The sequence below is a fragment of the Adelges cooleyi genome, unplaced genomic scaffold (genome assembly GCF_023614345.1).
Source record: "Adelges cooleyi isolate 19-005CV unplaced genomic scaffold, UGA_ACOO_1.1 ACOO_flye_CR_arks_rails_tigmint_CR_PRNA_394, whole genome shotgun sequence".
Taxonomy (NCBI): domain Eukaryota; kingdom Metazoa; phylum Arthropoda; class Insecta; order Hemiptera; family Adelgidae; genus Adelges; species Adelges cooleyi.
Window position 1 is genome coordinate 108214 of NW_026096072.1, and position 18522 is coordinate 126735.

Sequence of the window (18522 nt, forward strand, 5' to 3'; positions counted from 1 at the left end):
CCGGACGATCCTGCCAATCACCTTGCATTAGATTACCTATGAAAAACAGAATGATGGCTTAATACACATAATAATAATTGACACATAATGACTGGTAGATAACAATAAAAACACTGTAACGTGAAATTTGAAGCACCTTGTATAATGAAAAAAAAAATTACAATATTACCTAGTGCTAGGTAATTCTACACAGGGTGTTTTGCCTACTTTGTGACGGGAAACTTATTTTTATACGTTTTTAGCACAATTTTAAGTTAGAAAAATAACCTGAGCATAACTAGAAAATACATAAACAACATTATTGTGCAAACCAAAACACATTAGAACGAGATGTCCATTACATGGGTTGCCTCCAATGACACAACATACTATTCACAATGAGTCAATTGATATTCTTAACTAAAATAAACATAACAAGAATTAGGACTTACTTTCAAAAATCTCCATTTTTATATTGTCTTTAGCTATCAAAATTCAAATAAAATATACATAATATTAGATATTAGGTATATAACATTTGTAAATTACATTATAAGAGGGAGAACTGCTACAATTATATTTTGTAGTTGGTCGATAACTAGTGTAGTTAAATTATGGTATTTACGTTAAGTAAAAGCATACAAAAAATTAATAAAATATTTGCATTTTTCAGCCTAAGATTAAAAAAATATATCTGTAACTTTACACCCTTTCTCGCAGAAGGGGGAGGAACTTTTTCTTCTTAAAATTTCTTTTTTTTTTGCGCATTCTTAGTGTTTAATATGAATAAGTGTACAATAATTTGTTCAACATTTTTTTATCTTATTTTATACACTACGGCGTAGGTAACGTTATACCTTATAATAACTATTTTGGCAAAGAAACATATTATTTAAAAATATTTTGCACGTTTAAGATGACGTTTTACGCGATTTAATGATGTTGTTTTTTTTTTTCTAAGCCCACAACTGAGTCGTTAAAAGAAAATATAAAAGGAACCAATTGAGTGTGTACGTTCCACAAGCAATGTTCATTTAAAGAACAAGACGAGACAAAACCCGATTTCAGTCCAGTCGCAGTCGGTCTAATAATAAAGCAGATAAATTCAAAACTAGTCGGGGATATTGAAGTGAATCCAAAGTGTATATGAAACAACGAGACGGGTCGGGCGGCATCGAGTTAATACTTTTAACCAGGTCATTGCTAACACTATATTTTGTAAACTATCATTGGGCTATTTATAAAAAATTACAAATTTTAATGGCGAATAACAAAATTTGCATACCTACTATTAAAAATCCTTCCGACGTGTGCACGGCCCGTGACCAGTAATTTATTTATAGACGTGTTCGTTATAGATAATAGATTATATTTTAATAACGGGCCAACACAAATTGCTTGTATTCAATGATTTTTTCAACGAAAAAATTACACGAGCTGTTAAGCTTCTAATAAAACCCTCACTGTAATTTAATTATTGATAAAAAATCATATTATATTATATTAAAACGGTAATCGTTAACACTCTCAAATAGCAACATAGATATGTAAATATATATTTTAATAATCTATAAAAAACAGAATTTAGTAGTGAAAATAACTTGTTAATAGTCAAGTTTCGAGTTGTGTTAATATTATTAGCGTTTAAAGTTTAGGCCCCAGTAAAGAAGTGCGGGTGAGTGAATATAAATAACATTACAGCCTACCATATCCCCAGTCGATAAATATATCTACAATTTTCCATACTTATTAAAAGAACATAGCTATAGTCAATAGTCAATTTTTGAAAACAAAAAACAAAATTTCCAGTTATTAACATTTTAAATTTAAGCCAGAAACCAAGTGCCGGCGCAGGTGGTGCGTGTGGATAACCTCACACCCAGTCTATACCTTTAAATGCTAACAGCTCAAGAAGTAGGATTTATCCATAACTGATTATTATCCAACAGTCATTATATGTATTATATTATCATTCTGCTTTCCATAGGTTAATCCAATGCACCTTGCATTACATAACTCTGTTGTCCATAGGTAATTCTAATGTAGGGTGATTGGCAGGCCTAACCAGGGCGGGGCCATTCAACGCAATACGTGGGATTTGCTATGGAAAAACCACCTATAAAATTGTGTAAAATAAATTAAAAGTACAAATAATATATTATCACACGCTGGGTTATTACAAATTTATTGTGTTAGTGGTATTTTTTCAATGAAATAATCATGTAAGTTACAAAGTTTCTCACAAAATACTGCACATATGGGACAAGGCCACTTTTTCTAATATTGTTCATGAGAGACAAAGAAAAGCAAACCTATATTGTATGGAATAATAAAGATATTATTTTTAAATTTGGTGTCCATTTTTAATGGTTACATTAAAATGTTAGTATAGTTATAAAAAAAAAAAATCCAATAATTTTTTTTTCAACTCATTTTTTTAAGACAAGGACATGCCTCTTTTCTGCAGTGAACTTTGTAAACATTTTTATTTTTAATACATTAACATAGCACCCATCCCCACTCTAGCAAATTTTAAACACCAAACAAAAATATTAATATAATCTTTAATTATTATTTTTTCGGGCTATTGGTCATATTGTAAAATAGGCATAAAATTATTAAACAAAATTGTGATCTTCATTCAACACTGTTTGATCATATTAGAAAATTGGGCCAATTTAAAATTATTATTAAAATAAAAAGCGTATTAAAATCGTGTCGTTTATTGTAAAAGTGAATTATGTCCTTGTAATTAAATTTCGAAATAACGTGCTTTTTGTAAACTAATGTTTAGTAAAACAAATACAAGTAACTATTCGTTCAGTGTTTTCTACTTTTTATTTATTTTTCATTTAAAATATGTATATTTTAAAAATTTGGAGTAACACCACTTTTACAATAAGCGACATTTATATTTTACTTTTTTTTTTAATTAAAATATAATACATTATTAAGAATATATTGTAACGTATAAATTTATGTAAGTGTTTGTATTATTCATTGTTAAAGCAATATGGACTATATTGCTTAGAGTTAAACAAGTAGTGACTGAAAACTATTTGTCTAGCAGTAAACATTTTTAGTAAATTGTTTTAAATTGAATAAGTGGATAAAATATATAGATAAACCTTTTAAAAATAAATAAATATTATTATTATTAAAATTAAATTAAATTTCAAAATTTAGGACGGTAGGAGTGGACTGTAGAGTAATTTGTATTTGGTCCCCATTCGCGCATTCTACACAAAATTCTAAATTTAAACATTAGTAACTCTAAAATTAATTATACAAAACGTCATTATCGACCAGTCAACACTTTCAGCGAATTATTCTTTTTTTAAAAATATCAATAAAATATAAACGTTACCATTTAATGGTAAAACAAAAGTAATAATTTTAAGTTCATAGGCCTAACATAAAACATAATTTATGGGTTTGTATACTGTTTGAAAATATACCTGCATTTTTATAGTAGTATTTTCCATAGCAAATTCCACGTATTGTGCTGATTAGCCCCGCCTCTGCCCGGCCGATCCTGCCAATCACCTTGCATTAGATTTACCTATGGACAGCAGAACTATGTAATACACACATAATGAATGGTGGATAATATTCATCGTACTTCTTTGGCTGTTAGCATTTAAAGGTAGATGTATATAGACTGGGGGGTGAGATTATCCACACGCACCAGTCGCCTGTCACTTCTCTCCTGGTCAGAATTTTAAATGTTTGCAACTGAAAGTGTATTTGTTTATTCGAAACGGGTTAAAACTGTCTTTTGACCGTTTCGTTGGAAAATAATCACTGCAGCCGTAACAGTTGGCGGCCCGTATTGTATTTTATTGTTGTTTTCAATACTAATATTATTATTATTAGTTTTTCTCGGGGGTTTTTTATCTATTTTTTTTTTTCTAGTCGTTCGGTTCAGTATAGTCGCGTGACCGTGATTGTGGTTATTAAAAAATCGTTTCGGTCGACGTTTTGCCACGATGTTAATAATAGATATAAAAACGCAGCAGAGGCGGATTAGTCAGCTTTGTATTATTATTACACACGTGTGCCACCGTATGGAGGTGCGGCGCCGGGTGCACGCAATGTGTTGCACACAAGGTCCCACTCGCTACTCCTTCCGGCGGAATCTCTCTCTGTGTGTGTGTGTATATATATATATATATATATATATATATATATATATATATATATATATATATATATATATATATATGTATAAAAGGGACGGCGATCCCTGCGAAAAGCTTGTAACAACCGACAACGGCCACGGCTTTTAGTCTCTCACTGGCCGGCGTTCTCTTCTTGGCTGCTGCTGCTCGATCGGTTCAATTGAAATAACAAATACAACAGATATCCGTCGCAGATTGAGTAATCGAGATTCGTTCACGCCAAACAACACCATGGTCTACTCCAGCGATTTCTACACCAGCCGCAGGCCCGCCTACTACAAGCCTTCCACTTCATACTCCATCACCGTGAGTATATATGTATAAACAAAAAAATGTGAAAAATATGTTTTGTTTTTTTTGCTCTTAAAAAATATATATATATATATACATACTTTTTTATATAATAATTTATACAAAAACAAATCACAATTATTGATATATATATATATTCATATATATATACATACACAAGTAAACCGTTGCAGTAATTACGTATTTTGTACTCAGACGGTGTAGCGCAATCAAATTTATCTAGTATTTTGTTTTTACTTTTTCAATTTTTTTTTTTTTTGGTAAAAATATGGTTTTAGTATTTTTTGTTTGTTTTTTAAACAACGACGACGGCGATTTTACACGGAATAAACTTACCATCTATTCTTAACACCTATTCACCACCCATTTGTACATACACCCGATTAAAAACAAATTTTTAAAAACGACGATCACGACTAATACTAATAATATTATTATGTATTTATAGCTGTTATTATTGTTTTCGAATTAACTATATATACCTATTATTTTATTACACCTAAGCCCGCCCTGTATTGTTGTGTAATCACTGCGGTACCGAGTCGACCAGTTGCAAAACTCATACAACACAATCGTTGCATCATAATTGTTGTCAGAACATGAATATTTTTAAAGTTGCTCATTTCCTATACTTGTAAGTTGTACATACATTACTATACTACTTAAATTAGATTATTTATGAAAAACGTTTAGTCCGACGGGTTAAACTTTCGGGAAGTTAAAAACAACTGTTTTTCACATAGGTACAATTTTACTGTGTTAGTATCTGTATTAATCTTTGTTCATTTATATCAAACTAGTATATATATATATAATAAACCCTTGGGCCTAAACGGGTTCCTTATGCTCTATACTTATATTTTATAATTGTGAATACCAATTTTCCAAATGTATTTTAACAGTAAGGTTCTTTGAAATAAACTAACTTGACACTTTCAATAGACAAATGACTCTTTTTCATAAAATATAAACGTACCAAATCACAAACGGGATTGTTTGCAATAGATTGATGTAGACTAAAATTACTTAACCAATAATTATGACTTTTAAACAAATGTTTATAAACATTTTTAAATAATTAATAGGAACTTTTTTTGTAAACGTTCGAATCGCCTCAAACTATCATACTAACTTGACTCTTTTGAAAAGTAAACGATTTAGTTTATTTTTTCATTAATACAAATTTAAATGCTAATACTATTATAATTTTTTTTTAAATAATATTTTTATAAACTTTAATACATAATATGAACAGTTTAATAAACAAAGCATGCAGAACGACTTCAGTACCTCCTAAATAATACAAACCAGTTTAATCCGTTTAGTATGCACTAAATACAATATTGGTTTAACCTTCCTGTAATAAGAGATACATTTTAAATAATTCTCTAAAAATATAAATATCGTTTGTTTTTTAATTTTCATCATTATGTCCACCTTCTTTTGCGTATAAGAGATGAAGATAACAACTGTCTAAGTATTGAAACTTGTAGTAAACTATGTACTTACAACTATAGGGGAAAAATCAATTTCAAAATATTCATATTTTCCAACTAGTGTCTTAGATCAGATGAAGTCTCTGAATTGTTTAAGAAAGATGTGTTTTTTTTTTTATGTATCAAAACGGTTGTAATGTTTGCAAGTGGTCGGCTTGTACGCAGTGCAAACAGATAATGTGTTCTGAAGTAGATTTATAGCTATTAATTGATATTATTTTTTTTTTGTAAGATACTAAACATGTTTTTTGTATAATATAACACAACGGTTTCCATACGTTTCTGTACCTACGTGTTATTATATTTTTATTGTCGTTATAGTTTTATGTATTTTTATATTATACAATTGTTGTCTGTTAAACGCTGTTATAAAAGTTTATTAGCGTTTGTAAATAATAATATAATATTTTATTCAACCGGGCCGAATTCCACACATACAACTGCGCATTGCGTTTCGCTTTTTATTTTGGCTGCCACTCAACACTATATTTGTAGAAGTGCGCACGGTCCGGCAATCTATATATAAAATGTTATACACAAATAGTGTACGATTACTCGAAACTTGGAAATAAATAACAAAACAACAACGGTTATTATCGCCGTTTCCTCAAGCCGACAATTGGTTTCTTACATATTTGGCGCACATTTCATAGTTCTCATAATATGGTCGTGGCTGGTTACAATAATATTTTATGTACAATATCCGAGTCGAACAAACGCCTTTAAAGAAACGGTACCGATAGGGTGACTTTTAAAAGTCAAATAGCGACCTGTGTATTTGATTTGCCCGCGAAAAGCCAAACTATGCAATGGAAACGACGATGACTGGTCGATGGGGATTACCAGTATTTTATAGTGGGTTTTTCACGTATTGCGTTGATTGGCTCGGCCGATCCTGCCAATCACCTTGCATTAGATTTACCTATGGACAGCACAATGATATAATACACACATAACGACTGGTGGATAATATTCATCGTACTTCTTGAGCTGTTGGCGTTTAAAGGTAGATATTATATAGACTGGGGGATGAGGTTATCCACACGCACCAGTCGCCTGGTACTTCTCTCCTGGCCAAAACTTTAAATGCTAATAATTTGAAAAATTATTTTCTAAAAACTCAACAATTACTTAGTCATTTTCACTACAACATTCCGCCTTTATCGGGTAATCAAAATACAAAATATGTATGTCGCCATTTGACCATCGTTAACGTGTATTCATTAAAACTACTCTTTAGATAATAATATTTTTCTACTAGTAATGAAACAATTAATTTTCCATCGTTTGTTGAAAGTAAATTGAGCATTTTTTTTTTTAGATTACATAATTTTTTTTCGTTGAAAAATTCCCTTAAATTTGGACAACTGTGCTATTTTATATTATATGTTTATAAGTATTTAATTGTTTGTGTGTATTTAATGTATACTATACTGTTTAATTGTTACTGTATTGTATATTATATTATATGTACGTGGGGACAGGGGCTTTATGTTAACGGATCGGCTACGCCTATAATGGGTTTATAACTCGCCGAGCACGAGTTATGCCGACGACGACAATGCTGCAACACACACTGTATAAGGATGGTGGGGGTGGTTGGAGGTGGTCAGGGGTGGTTAGGGGATGGTCGGGGGTGGTTAGGGGATGGTTAGGGGCGGGGAGGGTGCACACGACCGCGTTTAAATTGTTTCGGCTTTGACCAAGTATAATGATCATGTTGTAATGGTATGCATGTGTGTGTGTGTGTTGCAGCGGGAAGAGGACACACCGCAAGAAGGTGGGAGACCGTCGAGTGTGGACGTCAATGTGAGGAGGAATAAAGTGTACACGAGCCGAGTGCCGTGGCACAAGGTGCCGGACGTGGCCAGGCCCAGCCAGGTGCCGGAGCCGTATTTGGTGTACGGCCGGCAGGGCGGGCCGGCCCGCAAGACGGACGCGTGCCAGCCGGAGGAGGCCGACCAGCTGATCCGGTCGGCGCTGCTCAGGAGACACTTGCACGAGACCGAGACCATACCGTCCAAGAACCACGCGTCCAGATCGTCCCGGTACGGTCTGAGTCCGGGCACCGTGGACGGGCACGAGGGCAAGACCAGGAGACGCATCGCTTTCAGCTCCGTGCCGCCGCTGACGTACCGTTACTATCATTAAGCCGACGCCCGCCCACGTACAATAGATATAGATATACGTATACATCATAAACATATAATATAATACCTAAGTACACAAAACACATCACACTATTGTTATGTACGCTCGCACACACATATAAATATATATATAATATATTATATCGTCGCTTAAAATGCAACACCGCCCATCTCGTTTCGCTGGACTTACAAGAGAACAATTATGTCCATAGACATATTAGAACGGCCGTTTATAGAAGGGGGGGGGGCGCAACCGCGATTGGTTAGAGGTGCAGCGAGTTGCCCGATTTTGATTGGCCACTGCGACTTGTTGCCCTATTTTGATTGGCCACTGCCCTGTTTTGTCCGGTTGTCGATTCGCCGCGCAAATTACAAAAAAAAACCAATGCGGCCAACGAGACACGAGGTGGTTGCATCTCGAGCGACGATATATATCATATCAACCTATATTTTTAGCTTTTACTATTATTTTTTTTTTCATGTTATCGCCGCCGTTGTCGTTAAAAAGCAAAAAAAAAAATATTTAAAACATTATTATTATTATTATAAATTACCTCAAGTTTCGAAAGAAAAAAAAAATCGTTGTATATCTTTTTTCCTGTCCATCCGCTAAAAAAAAAAAACGGAAGATAAAATTTTTTTTTTTTTTGATGTTGGCGGAAATTAATATATATACATATATACGTATGTATATTTAATAATATCAATATTTAGACGCCGAGATACACGACCAGCAGCTATCCGGTGACGTCGTCCGTACCGGAAGTGCACAGGCAACAGTACGAATACGTGGTGGAACAGCGGACCACCAGCGGCGGACCCGCCGGCCGGTCGTACACGACCACCGAACGCGTGGAGAAGAACAACGGACCGGGAGGCTTGACCATCGAGCGCAGCACACGGTCCAACGACGGCAGGCCGGGCGGCTATCACTCTTCGTACTCGAGCACCAGGTCCGGAGGAAGGCCCGGCACGTACAGACATTTCTCGTACAACGTTTAAATACAAAAACAAAAAATATATAATCTAAAAAAAAAAAAAACGATGAAAAAAATACCTAATTTATCGTCGTCGCTGTTGTTGTTGTTGTTGTTTTCGGATTATAATCGTTATAAAATATATTATTTCATGTAATATTATTATTATCATTACCTACCTATATTGTTGTTGTTACCAGCTACACTTACTAATCACAGTGTTTAGTGCTCGCTTAAAATTAAATATATATATATATATATTAAATCGCCGTCGTTGACTAAAAAAAAAAAAAAAATGAAAAAATAGTATTGCAATATTATCATCCCTTGTAATTTATTTACACGATTGTGAAAAAAAATATATACGTGTGACATATTAAATATTTATTTATTCGTTTTTGAAAAACAGTATTTTTTTTGTTTTTTTTGTTCTTTGCACAGCCCATTTACTCATCCGACGGATATGACATACCGCCTTCGTACTATAAGGTAACACACAGCTTAATATATAATTACAAAAACATGGCGAAATTTAATAATATACTATTATGTGCCAAAAAAAATTTGTAGTGACTCGGATGTGTACAATAATAGTTATTATACCGACAAGGTCTATGTACGAGTACACGAATCTGTAATGGTATTACTATAAAAGCGTTGTACTTACATTACTTGAAAATGTTTAAAAAATGTATTTTTGTTATTAGGGTGGACACGCAAATAGGGTTGATGGCTTAATCAACAGTATAAAACGGGGCAACCTAGAAATTGACTACGGTTAAAGTGTAACTTTCCCTTTTTTGGGGGGTTTTTAATATAAAAAAAAAAATCTAAATGTTAATGGTCCATCCTAGACCTTAGGCTCATCACCTAAATAAATAAAAAAGTTTCCACCCGTTTTTGGGGAAAGGGGTTATGATATTTGTTTGGTTTATCTAGGTAGTACTATGTCTAATGACTATTCCACACAAATTTGGAACTAATTCAACTACTTAAACAAAATAGAGCTCGTTTTACTCGATTCGAAGGGAAAATGGTGGACTTTTCAAATTTTTGGGTCCAATAAAGCACCTTACAGGTAAGATTTCTGTACTACAAAGTTGCTACGCGAAGAAATCGGTTCAGCTGTTTAGAACACAAAAATTAAAATACATCATTGTAAAAACAATACCTTTTCAGCTCCGAATCGAAGCTAAAATATACTAAACGACGAATAATATTAATATAAATACAATTTAGGTGTTAATGTTTTTGTTTAAGTTTACAGTGTAAATAAGTGCGTTTTTAAATGAATGAATTTATTATAATTACAAGTGCATACCTAACAATGCGTTTAAACTTTAAAAAAAAACATCTTAATTCGAGATAAATAAACTTTTTGGCAGTATGTACATGTATACTATTTTTACTTAAGAGATGATTATTTACAGCTATATATTGACCTATCACATATTATATTTTATTGTTATTTTAAAATGTTTTATTAACACTTTTATAACAACAAATAAATGAGTAAAACTAGACCAATTGTATAGCTATTTAGGAAAGTAGAAGTTTAGACACATACCTATCTTGTTAATAATAAGATCTACTAAGGTTGTCCAAGATGAGTATTTAGTTAAACATCATGGAATTATTGAATGACGAGAGAGTCAAGTCTCCTCAATATATCCTTATAGTTAAACCGATAGGACATTGAATTGAAAAAAAACAATATATCATCTCTGTCCTAACTTCAAATATGTGGCCGCAAGCCAGTCTACTAATATTTTAATTAAACAATTCTAAATGATTGGCCGTTTTTTTTATGATTACTTTATGGGCTATACGCCAAAAAAGTCTCTCTGGACAAATACGACATGCAATAATTTAACTTGTGTAGTATTTATACACTGCAGCTGTAGGTAATACGATGAATGAATAAAGATAATTATTTTAGTTCAGCATGCCATGACGATTGAATGACAACAGAATTAGCGGAAACAGATAATAATGCAAATATTATGCAAAATTCCTGTTTGTATACCTTTTGTGACAAGGATGTATTACAAACAAAACGATATTTTATTTCATTTTTGTTTTTCTCGAGCAGTTCTACCACCAATAATATTATACCTATTTATAGTGTAAAATTAATTTTTAAAAACAAATAGCAATTAAGTTCAGCCAAAGTGTCCCAAGTAAATTCACTCGTTTAATTATTGTCACTATCAATAAAACCGTAACTACGAAATTGCCCAATTTTAGACAACCGTATTTTATAGTTTACCATAATAAATTATACAATTTATGCGTTTGTGCCAAATCAAAATATAAGCCAACTTTAATAATAAAATAACCTTCGCCAAAAGTCAGAACATACGCACGAAATCTGCAAATAGAACACATTATATTTAATTGTAAATATCAGTTTTTAAGCACTCAAACGTTAGCGTGCGTAATGGATATAAATAAAAATATTTCGACCAAAAATAAATATGGGTAATAAATAAACGGCAACGCCATTTTCTAGTTAGTTTCATTTATTTTCAGATACACCTCACGTACAGAATATCATTGTGAAGCCAAGCATTTACACATGCATAAGCATATTATGAGGCCTGCTCGTTATAAATTTAGTATTTGAAATAATTATTTGCAGATTTTCTTTTTACCAATAACCTCTTTTCAATAATATCCGGCGATTTGCAGATTTAGGGTGATTCATTAAGGATAAGACACTAATTTTCTCGGAATATATTAATATTTTGAAAAATATTTTTTTCCAAGATTTTTTGGTACACAACGTAGTATATTTTTCAATATTTTGAAAATTTATATCACCAATCCTCGAAGGCCAAAAAGGGGGATTTTAGTTTTTTTTTTTAAATGGCAACATATGTTTTTAATTACATACATTTGTAGACAAAATATAAAAAAATATTTTAGCGTTTGAATTTTGAATTTTCATTTATTTCAAAATATTGGAAAATATAGTACATTGTGTACCAAAAAATCTTGTAAAAAAATATTTTTAAAAATATCAATATATTCCGAGAAAATTAGTGTCTTATCCTTAATGAATCACCCTGTACCATCCCCTCCTCTCTGGCTTTGAAAAAGTATTTTTAGATGTCTCATTGGGGCGTTGCTTTCTTTATTTTAGGCGCACCAAGTATACCAAACGAGTCCTTTCATACTGACACCCATCACCACAACAGCGAGGCCGTCGGCAAAGGTTTTGCCTTACAACTATAGGTACATACCTGCGCCCACCTATCATCATAGAACCGGTGCGGCATTACACGGGGTGTTAGACAGGATCGAGCACAGGCATCGTTCTCATCCCGGCCACGATGCTACCGACGAGTACTTGAACACCAGGAGTTCCACGGTAATACATACAGCATACCTACCGTCTACTCGGATCGGTTTATAGGTTTAAGAATTTGAACCGAGCAAAGGTTAACCTGGAGGCCCAGGCACACCCCAATATCACAGATTAGACAAAAACCAGATGGTTTTATCTCCCTATTGAAGCAATGTAATTGCTGAAATTCTAAACAAACCAAAACCCGCCTCAACTCAGAGTGACCACTGGTAGAAAACAAAAATCCTTAAGTTTTTTTAGTTTCTTTAAGTAAACAGTACAATAAACTCAAATGATGGATTGGATGGAAGGGAAACACAGAAGCAACTTGATAGTTATTCTTAGAATCCTAGAAAACTCATGTTAAGACAATTTCAATGTTACAGTAGGGAGTAGTAAAATTATCATATATACAATCTTGATAATGTATTTTCAATTGCCAACGAAGGTAGGCGAAAATCATGTTTTTCACATTAACAATGCAGAGGGCGAGGGAAACGTGGCCCGCCTCGGATGGATAATATTAAGTATAATAATGTGATCTCTGATTATTGGTTTAACACGAGGTTTCACGATAGAAACTCTGAACGTTTACGGACCAAATGATACTGACTAATTTCTTTTATTGTGCAGAATTTCGATGACGTGACAAGATCAATACGAGCGCAAACGGCCGGTTTACTTAAACAAGTATACGCGCCAACCATAAGGCCTAAACCGACACATTCTCATTACAAGTAAGAACTAAATCAATATAACATTAAGAGAACGACAAAGCACGTTACCTATTAAGAATGTAGCGCAGTATAGGCTATTTTTTTTTTGCAAATCTTACGAGTTAAAGCTACGGTTTTAGAGTATTAGTGTTTTGGCTCTGAATCCATTAAAGAGACGAGCTATACTCATTTAGTCGAGTCATAACGTTAATAAATGAACAAAACGTTCAGCTAACATGTCAGATTGGACAAATGTATTGTACTGATATTGTATGTTTAATTCGTGTGTAGTACTCATACCGGATACATGGAGTTACCCATAGCGCAGCGGATAGAATCCGACGCTTACATTGAAGCCATTCTGAGAGACTCCCAAACCCATCACTACGACACAATAGGTATGTATCGCACTTGTAATAAAATGCAATGTTTTCCTTAAACGAAATGCCTTGGACCATGTCTTATGATCAGCTGACTATAGCTGTCTCCGTTCGGTTATTTAGGAACCATCGATTTCCCCTTGGATCACATACAATGGATAGAACCAATCGGCATAATGCCCTTTTGTGTGACGAAGGGGTCACGTAGAATTTCCCACAAATCCCCAGACATAAGACATAGTTTATAAGTCGATCAACACATCCCACACTAATGGATTTACATTTTTCTCGATCAAACAGGTAAAGGCCATCTGGCGTGTGTGACTTATGCCGGCGGCAAGGCTTTTGCGCGCAGAAGACCACGGTTATCAGGTGATGCAGAAGTAGACACAAACGTGACAATGCTGTCGTACTACAACAAAACAAGAGAAGCGGCTGCGGCTTCTTCGGGTCGTCCCAGGGTAAAAGTGGATACTTCAGCCAACACTTCCAGCCGAGGTGCCTACGAACCAGGTACGGGTAATATTCGTATAATTACATACAGGGTGTAATGTAAAGTTCTACCGAGCTTCAAATGAGACATTCAGGATGCTTTATGGGTACAAAAAATGGTAATCATTTTTTTTAAATTTTAAAATTATTTAAAACAGAACTCGTATCTCGTTAAAAAATTGTCTAACGAAAAAGATAATTTCACATCTGAAATCGGGAGAAAAAATCTTGTTGAATTGATATGTAACATATCAATTTGGTATCTGGCCACACTTGCGTCCACCGAGTGGCCGGCATGTGACACATCATTTTGGGTTAGAATTTTATTCTCAATTCAGTGGTGTCCTTAGAATTATTTTATATTACACGATGTGTCGCATGCCATAAGTTGGTTTTAGCCACATGCCGGCCACCCTGTGGAAGTATATGTGACCATATATTCATAATTATTAAGTACCTTTAATAGGGCTAAAGGGTAAAAATAAAGTAAATAAATAAAAACATTTTTTTAAAAAATTGATTTTCTAAAAAAAAGTTAACTAAAAAGTAAATAATAATTTTACTACGAGAACAATCAAATCGATTGTAGCACATTTTTTTTAACATGTCAATTACTTCGAAAAAGAACCGTTAATTAACTACAATTTTAAATAATGTTAAACATCTTTATTTTTTGATTAAAAAGAAAAGTGTGGATCATTCAACAAAGTCCATAATAAATTTACCAGATAATGTTTTATATTAAAAGTTTTTTTGTAATTAAAATTTGGTTCAATTTTAGTGTGTGACACATACATTTTATAATACTTAACTCAATGAATTTGGATTAAATTATTATCATTATAATTATTATTTTATTAATATTTATTAGGGACTTTGTTGAATAGGGTCCATGCTTTTCTTTTTAGTAAAACATTTAAGATGTTTAACATTATTTAAAATTGTAGTTAATTTTCGGTTGTTTTCAAAGTAATTGAAATTTTTAAAAAAATTGCTACAATTTATTGGCAATTATTGCTTTTGTAGTAAAATTATTTTTTTTTACTATTTTAGCATGTTTTATAAAAATAAAAACAATGTACTAACAATTTCGACTGGTCGATAACCAGTTTTGGAAAACTATTTTTGAAATTATTGTAGTTTCAAGTTTTATGAATGGTTTTAGTAATTTTTTGTTAAAAGATAATAATTATTGGTATTGCACATTGGATAAGTCGTTTAACTACATTCTGACACTCTAGTGCAAATGTTTGCTTGTATAAAAAGTCGAAGCAATAGAAATTCGAATTTAATAAAACAGTTTTTTCGATTTTACTGCTTAAAGAAATTCACGGTTTTCCAATGTTAGACGTCTAAGAGCCAGCACTTCAGTAGCGTAGACACGGAGGAGGGGGGGGGGGGTAAAAAGAGCCTCCTTTCCCCCAACCTCTTTAAAGAAATCAATTTTTTTTTATAATATAACAACAAAAAATAAAATTTTAAACTGGTAATATGATATTTATTATGAAAATTTTAGTTCACATTTTCATAAACGACCACACTGTAATACTTTTATCATTTATCAATTATCATTATCAAATTAATATTGCGAAAACGCTTATCATTTTATCTAAATAAAATTCTAAAGCTGAAAAATTGTTGATGTTTAACTTTATGTGTCACAAAAATTCTAGTAAATAGTACCTAGTATATGTGGAAAGATTAAAATGAGCAAAAATATGTTAGACGTTGAAGAACATATTTTAAATTTATCTAAACGATATAAAAATTTAATGATTGACTCTGATCGAATTTTAGCACAGTACAAAATAACAAAAAAATTGCGTACAAAATGCACAAACGATTATTGAATTATTGTCTAATATAAATGAAGTTTACAAAGATTTAATTCAAATATATAAAATTTGTTTATGCTTGCCAGTAACTACAACTTCTGTGGAAAGAACTTTTTCTAAACTAACTCTGGCAAAATAAAAAATGCACTACTAATTTTGTTCATTTCAGCTTTTAATATTGATTGTACATTTTAAGGTCAAGAGTAAATTAATAACCACTATGACGCACTAGTCTTTGATTTTAATATGAATTAAAAAAGAAATTCTTGAATAAATCAGTATTCAAGATTATGTTGACAAGTTTTCAGAAAAAAATAGACGAATGAATTTGTAAATAAAAAAATAAAAAACTAAAACTGAAATAAAAAAAAGATTGTTTTATGAAGGTTACTAAAACATATTTTTGTTTAAGTTGTTAATTTCTCTCAGTTTAATGAATATAAAATAAAAATGTGTGTGCGCCTATTTAATATTAATATATATATATAATTACAGATCTTTTGTATGGACAATTATATCATATTGCCCCTACCCCCCCCCCCCCGACCAAAATAGGGTTAGAAGAATATTTGTAAAAATGTTTGAAAATATGAATCAATAATTACAGAAAGAACAGCACGTGATTCAGAATCCGGTGCCGATAGAGTGTCCAACGGAAACCAACATTCTTCTGATGCAGCCGAAGAAGCCTCTAAGAAAGCGGAAGAAGAACGATTGGCTGCAGAAGCGGCGCGCAAGGAAGAGGAGGACAGATTGGCGGCAGAAGAAGAGGCGCGGCGCAAGGAAGAAGAGGACAGATTGGCGGCAGAAGAAGAGGCGCGGCGCAAGGAAGAGGAGGAACGGTTGGCCGCAGAGGAAGCGGCGCGCAAAGAGGAAGAAGAACGATTGGCCGCGCTCAGGGAAGAACAAGAACGGTTGGCGGCCGAAGAAGCCGCGCTCAGGGCGGAGGAAGAACGATTGGCCGCCGAAGAGGCCGCGCTCAGGGCGGAGGAAGAACGATTGGCCGCAAAAGCGGAAGAGGATAGATTGGCCGCAGAAGAAGCGGCGCTCAAGGAGGAAGAGGATAGATTGGCCGCAGAGGAAACGGCGCTCAAGGAGGAAGAGGAGAGATTGGCCGCCGCAGAAGCAGAGGCCGCCAGAAAGGCGGAAGAAAACGTTTCCGAGTCGGAAGAAACGGACGCGGAAGAGATAGAGGACGAACCGAATAGCAAACTAGTGACCACCGAAGTCGGATTTGGCATAGGCGGAACAGCTCTGGCAGCTTCTGAACACCACGAAGTAGCGTACACGACGTTGGAAGAAGAAGACGGTGGTACCGTCAGGACGGCCGTGTTCAGACGCTCCACAAGGACTACGTCGACCATAATCCAGTCCGGCAGCGAAGAGCACAACGGCGTGGAAATCGAAGAAGTCGTGGAAAACGAAGAAGTTTCGGGGGACGAAAACGCCGTGGCCGACGGGCAGCGGTCCGAGCAAGAGGAATCGTCGGACGAAGGAGAAGAAATCAAAACGGAAGGGGCAGATACAAAACCGGAAGAAGGGTCATCCGAGGAGGAGGAGGAGGAGGAGGAGGAGGAGGAGGAAGAAGAAGAGTAGAAAATGTTTCGCGTCGCGCGATCGAGTTTTCCTAACGACTTGAAGGGATCGGCGAAATAGCGTTTATTTATTTTACCGTTGTTGTTAATATGCATTTAATTTATTTATTTATCTAATTTATTAAAAAAAAAAAAATAATAATAATAATTAATACAAGATATTTAATTATTATTAGTTAATACAAAATACATTACAGACACACTACACCAAAGCCATCGACAAAAATAAGTACTAGGTAACAAAATATCAATAAAACGGATTTAACTCGAGTATTTTACAACGTGTATATTATTAATAATCTACACGTCATTGTCTAAGTTATAATTTACTTGAAATAAACGAAATGGGACGTTTAAAATAAAGAAATTAGGTTGACAACACTCGTGTGCTGATAGATTTACTACTAACCCCTAATAACTTGAAATCTTACATGTTTTTCATCAAAGCTACGCAAAATATTACACACGGAATAAACAGAAGAAAATCTTAGAGTTTATCAAACAAACAATCAGACATATTAAGAAAAATGCAGTGATGCCAGAACGTAAACATTTCCTTTTAATTATTTTTCTGTGATGCATGGCTACACTGTTCGTTCGTTAAATGTCCTAATTTATAAAGTCATTCAAATGATTTTCGTACAATTCTATTAGCATAGCTTAAACGAAGTCATGCCCGATTTTTAAATTAAAAATTGTGATATTCAAAATATATTAGTTGGAGAGAGAATAGTGTTATTTTAATCTATACACATTACTCAGAGGCATTTCATCTACTACTCGACATTTCAATACCTAACATAATAAAAGTAATCATCCAAAACTGGTAATCGACCAGTAACCGTTTTTAGGAAATTATTCTTGAAATAAAAAGTCAATTAACAAGTTGACTGACAGAACATTTCATTTTTTAGTCTCTCTAGTTTTGAGTACCATATTTTGTGCTCAAATCAGTCAACTCGTTAAATAAATGGGTTACCAATTAAGTTTTAAAAGTAACAGAAAATACTAAAAAACTTCAACATTTTATGTTGTAAGATAAAATAATCCAAAATGTTTC

The 18522-nt window shown here is 33.4% G+C and overlaps 1 protein-coding gene across 1 annotated transcript; it reads left to right on the forward strand.

The window, feature by feature from the left end:
• The first annotated feature begins 4205 nt into the window (after positions 1 to 4205).
• On the forward strand, positions 4206 to 18370 carry LOC126841562 (uncharacterized protein CG45076-like). The gene is made up of 7 exons (XM_050578142.1): positions 4206 to 4466; positions 9537 to 9584; positions 12241 to 12468; positions 13078 to 13181; positions 13452 to 13558; positions 13841 to 14053; positions 16475 to 18370. The coding sequence occupies exons 1-7, from the start codon at positions 4392 to 4394 to the stop codon at positions 17461 to 17463; spliced, it is 1764 nt and encodes a 587-aa protein (XP_050434099.1). The 5' UTR covers positions 4206 to 4391; the 3' UTR covers positions 17464 to 18370.
• Positions 18371 to 18522: the final 152 nt, after the last annotated feature.

Coding starts and splice junctions, on each gene's coding strand:
- LOC126841562 (XM_050578142.1), top strand. CDS start 4,392: ATGGTCTACTCCAGCGATTTCTACACCAGCCGCAGGCCCGCCTACTAC. Junction 12,469..13,077: donor TGAACACCAGGAGTTCCACG/GTAATACATACA, acceptor TTTATTGTGCAG/AATTTCGATGACGTGACAAG. Junction 13,559..13,840: donor CCATCACTACGACACAATAG/GTATGTATCGCA, acceptor TCGATCAAACAG/GTAAAGGCCATCTGGCGTGT.